General features: G+C 38.3%; 1 protein-coding gene across 1 annotated transcript in view; it reads right to left on the bottom strand.

The window, feature by feature from the left end:
* Positions 1-3,014: 3,014 nt before the first annotated feature.
* The window catches only part of LOC124625945 (natural killer cells antigen CD94), a 28,158-nt gene continuing 24,941 nt past the window's right edge, over positions 3,015-6,231 (bottom strand). Inside the window, exon 7 of the mRNA XM_017470282.3 lies at positions 3,015-3,539. Coding sequence (XP_017325771.1) covers positions 3,404-3,539 — 136 coding nt within the window. The 3' untranslated portion in view covers positions 3,015-3,403. The remainder of the gene's footprint in view (positions 3,540-6,231) is intronic.

The raw sequence follows: 6,231 nt of genomic DNA, 5'->3' as shown, positions 1-6,231 counted from the left end.
AGGGTCACAGGGAAACCTGGAGCCTATCCCAGGGAGCATCAGGCACACCCTGGACAGGGTGCCAATCACACACATTCATACACTTTGGTTCAGCCTACCAATCAGCCTGCCAATCAGCCTACCATGCATGTTTTTGGACTGGGGGAGAAAACTGGAGTACTCCACAAACACAGGGCCACAGTGGGACTTGAACCCTGACTCTAGAGTTGTGAGCTAACCACTAAGCCACTATGCGCCCTCCCTCAACAGTTAAAAAACATGCTGTTATTGGAAAACAAATGAGAGCGTACACTCAAAACAATGGAATATGTGGTCAGATTTAGGAAATAAACAGATTTAGGAAATAAATAATAGTTTACATAAAATATAAGTTTCTAATCAAAACGTAATTTCATTGTTTATACTAAACTTTAAACAAGTTTCTAATTACTAGATTGAATTGTGTAGAGTAATCGTGATCAATTCATATAGTATTACTGTAGCCTAAACCAAACACATTATGAAATCTCGCGATGTCAGCACTGAAGGGAATACGCAGCCGCTCTATCTGAAAGCACGGTTAATCTAGACTCTAGAGGCACATAATTTTTCTGGGCGCGGCTTTTAGACGCTTTGCGGTAATAGCGCTGAAAGCTTAAAGCGAGCGGCCTCGAGCTTCTACCCAACCAAAGCAACTTAACTTTATACAAAACGATCATTTAAAATAATAATAATCAGAAGATGAAGAGGAAGATGAAAAATAAATAAGAATATGAAAGTAACAAACACACAACAATTCACAGTATTTGTATAATATCATACTAATATTTTACATCAGCTTACTGCTAGACATGAACAAATCTCAAATCCACTCACATCAGTTCACAGTGAGCTCCTCTATGCCCACAATAGAGATTAATTCATTTTACTATAGAATTTTAAAGTAACTGCTCTTTAAAGTCAGAGGATCTGTCAATATAATTGTGCCATGGAGGCACTTTTTAATCCGTTGTCCCTTTTATAATGCATCCAAATAGCCTGGTTCACTTATATTGACAGTGATTTTGATCAATTATATCGACAGTCAATTATATTGACCACGTGATTTTGAACTGCAATTATGTTAAAATGCTACAGTAAAACAATTTATACATAGAGGAGCTCACTGTGAACTGATGTAAGTGGGTTTGTGATTTGAATGTCCTTTTTACTTCAGCAGTAAGCTCAAGTAAATTTATTCATGGTTTGATTTATATAATAATAATAATAATAATAATAATAATAATAATAATAATAATAATAACAACAATAATAACAGCCTCCACTCTTGTGGGAAGGCTTTCCTGTAGGTTTTGGAACATGCTGTGTGAAGTTGCTCATTCAGCAACAAGAGCAATAGTGAGGTCAGGCACTGATGTTGGGTGAGGGGACCTGGGTTGTACTCAGCATATCAATTCATCCCAATGGAGCAGGTTTGGACCCTTTAGTCCCAGTGAAGAGAAATTGTAATGCTACAGCATACAAAGATATCCTATACAACTCTGTACTTCCAACTTTGTGGAGAAGGTTGGATTCATGGTCAGGTATCCACAAACTTTTGGCCATATAGTGTGGCATTAATGTGTTATTTGTAATGTTATGTAGGACTCTCCAGTATATCGAAATATTACATCACTCAGATGCAACCAATCTTTAGTGGTATAGCACTTGTGAGCTCCTCCACCATTGTTTTATATGAACAGCAAACAGAACAGAGCCACAGGTTTATAACCTGAAAATTCTCAGAAGGTTAATACTGGATCATATGAACTATTTATATCAGTTCAAATTCATGTGGTTGAGTGCAACTGCCCTCTAAGGATTTTCCACACATAAACTAAACTCTGTAATAAACAGCACTGCACATGAATCCAGAAATTGTATGACATTTTCAAAAAATATGCCTTCAATGCCAAGTCTAGTCGATCTTGTTGCTAAATGTTATTCCTCAAATACCCATAAAATATACTTCAGACTATTTCAGACATTTGACACTTTCCACCACCTAGTGGCAGAGGCAAAACATCATCTTAACCTGCAATTTCCCCATCTGAACTCTAAATAAATGGACTGTATACATGACCATCTATCCACACCAGCGATGTACCGCATTACGCTCTTCACCATGTTTGAGCTGACGGTGGGAATGACTGATTAGTCTGTGGACCACACTATTGTGCATGTTGTCTTCTTCAGTGTGGTGTCTCATCTCCTCCTCCTTTGCCTCCTTAGGGCCATGATGAGTGACACACGGTTGCACAGGATATGAACAGGTAAGTATAAAAGTAAAAAAAAAAAAAAACTAGAAATGGCAAAACTAAACCGAATGTAAATTTAGACAGCAATTTGTGGCACTGAATGTAGTTTACTGTGTCATTTTGAATGATCGTTTAGTATATTGTTTACTCTTGATTCTGTGTATGTGTTAGCCACCTCTTTGATTCAGGAACATCAGCTGCTGTGGTGTTTGTAACCAAGGCTGGGTATGTGTGGTTTGCACTATGGCCTGGGAGACCGCTGGTATCTCTGGTAAGGAACACAAGTATGATGGCCAATAATATTATAATCATGACCATATTTATCACAATCATGATATTACCATATAAATCATAGTTTAAACTCTCATTTAACACTGTTTTTATTTCAGAGTGGAGGACTGCAATGACTAGATTATGCAGAAGATCAGACAGTATGTTGTGTTCACAAAATATGATGACGCAGACAAGAAAGAGGGAAATGAGAGAAACGACCAAGGCCCAAGACCCAGCAGACATGAAAAGCATGCAAGATACTGAAGTGCTTTGCTGGCAGATTACACACCACAGCCTTCTTATTTTAGACACAAAGAACAGAGCATGAACATGCTCAAGAGATGAAACCTGTTTGAGAGATAAAACGTGTTGGAAGTATACTGATTCTGTACAGCTTCATGTCATTATTTTATGGAGCGAATACTACTTTGTGGTGAAAAATTAGAAATTTTATTATTTTTTAAATTGAATCACTGAAGAAAAAAAAACATCTCGCTACTTATTTTAAAGTCCACTATAGGTATATATTTATAATATATATTTTAAAATACATTCTGCAAAATTATTTTTTAAAAATAATGCAACGTATCAGTGCAGTTAAAAACGTTACAATTTAGTAATTGTACAATTTACACAAAGTAATATAAGCACAGAGTCACTTTCAATGAATATACTTGTATTCTCATTTTCTCAATCTTGATTGTGTATGACAGAACAGGATTGTTTCATGTACTGATTCTGTTTTTACCATTTTTGAACTGCATTTGTAAAAGTTAAGTAAAAGAGTAAAATGATGATATTAAAGGCAAATGTAGCAGATGTATGTGATGGATATAGTTGATCATTCTCCACTTTTATTCTCTCTGGCAGATGTACTGTGACAACACCTCACAGCCGTTTGAAATCCAGTTGTTCATTTGTGACCTCTCTGCCTTTAGCAGTGCACAGAAGCCTGGAGAGTTTGGTTGTGGCTGGCCAGGGGCCCAGTAGCTGCCAATAAAAATAAAAATAAAAAAAAACTTGTTTAGTTACACATACACTGACTGGCCACTTTAATAGGAATACCTGTACCCTGCCTCTTTATAAAATTATCCAGTGACCCAATCATGTGGCAGCAGAACAATGCAGAAAATCATGTGAAGACCTTCAGTTAAACTGTCAAAAAAAAAAAATGTCAGAAACTGCTGATCTTCTGGGGCTTTCGCACACAGTCACTAGAGTTTACACAAAATCCAGTGAGCAGCAGAGACGGCAGAATTGCCTTGCTGATGAGAGATGTCAGAAGTGAATTTTCTTCACCTTCATATGCAATTTATACTTCATTCATTATTTATATACATACAGCTCTTAATTTTGTACAATTCTATGAAAAAACATATTGGCAAGTCTATTGATTTATTAACTGTATTTATTAAACTAGTTGCGTTTACGTAGCAAAGACAAAACTGCATGTCACAGGCAGTGGGTTAACTACACTCACTGAACACTTTATTAGGAATACCTGTACACCTACATATTCACGCAATTATCTAATCAGCCAATCATGTGGCAGCCGTGGAATGCATAAAATCATGCAGACACGGGTCAGCAGCTTCAGGTAATGTTCACATCAACCATCAGAATTGGGGGGAAAATGTAATCTCACTGATTGCTGGTTGTTACGAAACAGGGCTTGGAGACAGGAAGTGCGTGCAGGAGAGCAGTCTTTATTGTGCCACTGAAATAAACACACGAGGAGGCAGGAAACCAGATCTAAACATAAAACTAACTCAAGCAGTTCCCCTCCAACTATAAACAAGAAGGAAACAATCTTATCAAATGGCAGAAACACATAACTAAAGCATGAACATCTCCTTTAACTAAAGCAGGACCATCTCATGTAACTAGAACAGGAACATCTCATGTAACTAGGACAGGATAACAACACTCAACTATGACAGGGTATAAACTAAGGAACAGGAAAACAGACAGAGCATGGCAATATCACAACCTGGCACCATTATACATTCCATCGTCTTCTCTGTTAGTCCTTTCTCCTCCTTATTTTACTTGGCTTGATTGTCCTGTCCTGTCCTGTAATTTACTTTACTTTACTTTACTTTACTTTACTTTACTTTACTTTACTTTACTTTACTTTACTTTACTTTACTTTACTTTATTTAATGCCGCACGATGTACGCAGCAATGCGTGGGGTTTAAGTAGACAGTCTCTTGATTGCTGACAGCTGGCGACACTTAACCCAGCTTTAGCGTCCATGCACTTCAATCACGTGCACGTGAGCGTTCTCAAGCTGCCCGTGCATGTAGTCACCACAGCGCCATCTGCCGGTGGTAGAGTAACACTGGTGCTAGACGGGCTGGTTTCTATAACTGCGCATCTCCTAGGATTTTCATGCACAACCGTCTCTAGAGTTTACTCAGAATGGTGCAATAAAGAAAAAACATCCAGTGAGCAGCAGTTCTGTGGACGGAAACGCCTTGTTGATGAGAGAGATCAACGGACAATGGACAGACTGGTTTGAACTGACAGAAAGGGTACAGTAACTCAGATAAGCACTCTGTACAATTGTGGTGAGCAGAAAAATTTCTCAAATTGCACAAACACGTTGAACCTTGAGGTGGATGGGCCACAACAGCAGAAGAGCATGTTGGGTTCCACTTTTGCCAGCCAAGAACAGAAAGCTGAGGCTGCAGTGGGCACCGGCTCCTTCCAGCATGATAATGCACCATGTCACAATGTGACAATGAACTCAATGTTCTTCAGTGGCCTGAATCCAAATGAACACCTTCAGGATGTGGTAGAACAGGAGATTCGCAGCCTGAAAGTGCACCTGAAAAATCTGCAGAAATTGCATGATGTACTCATGACAACATGGTTTTGAGAGCAAAGAGAGGACCTACCTATTATTTATAGTTTTCCTAATGAAGTGCTCAATGACCCTAAAGCTTGATGTTTGTATCTTGCTAGAAGAAAAGACCATTTAAAAGTATGTTGAAAAAGAACAATATCTCCAACACATTAACACTGCACTAAATATCTGACCAGGGCTTTTTCTTTACACAGCACATAACGCATTGAACAAAAGAGATTCCAAAATGAATGTTTTTTTGTGATATGTCAATCTGGAAAGGGTTACAAAGCCATTTCTAAGGCTCTGTTACTCCACCAAACCACAGTGCGAGCCATTATCATGGAATGAAAAAAATTTGGAACAGTGCTGAATCTTTCCAGTAGTACTAGCAAGTATTAAAAATTCTTACAAAATTCCTCCAAGAGTGCAATAATGACTCATCCAAGAAGCAACAAAAACCCAAAAAATATTTAAGGACCTGCAGGCCTCACTCGCCTCAGATAGCATCCGCATTCACACTTCCACCATTAGAAAAAGACTGGGCAAGAAATGGTATACATGGGAGAGTTGCATGGTAAAATCCACTGCTAAGTAAGAGGAACATAAAGCCTCATCTCACATGTGCCAAAAAACATCTTGACCCCCAAGACTTTTTGGATAATGTTGTGTGAACTGATTAGTCAAATGTGGAACTTTTGCAAGACATGGGTCCCATTACATGGCATAAAGCTAGCACAGCATTCCACAATAAGAACATCATACTAACAGTCAAACAAGGTTGTGGGAGTGTGATGGTGTGGGGATACACAACAGCAAGTCCAGCCCTGACT

Source organism: Ictalurus punctatus, chromosome 1, assembly GCF_001660625.3.
Source record: "Ictalurus punctatus breed USDA103 chromosome 1, Coco_2.0, whole genome shotgun sequence".
Lineage (NCBI taxonomy): Eukaryota > Metazoa > Chordata > Actinopteri > Siluriformes > Ictaluridae > Ictalurus > Ictalurus punctatus.
This window is presented reverse-complemented; position numbering and strand designations above follow the sequence as displayed.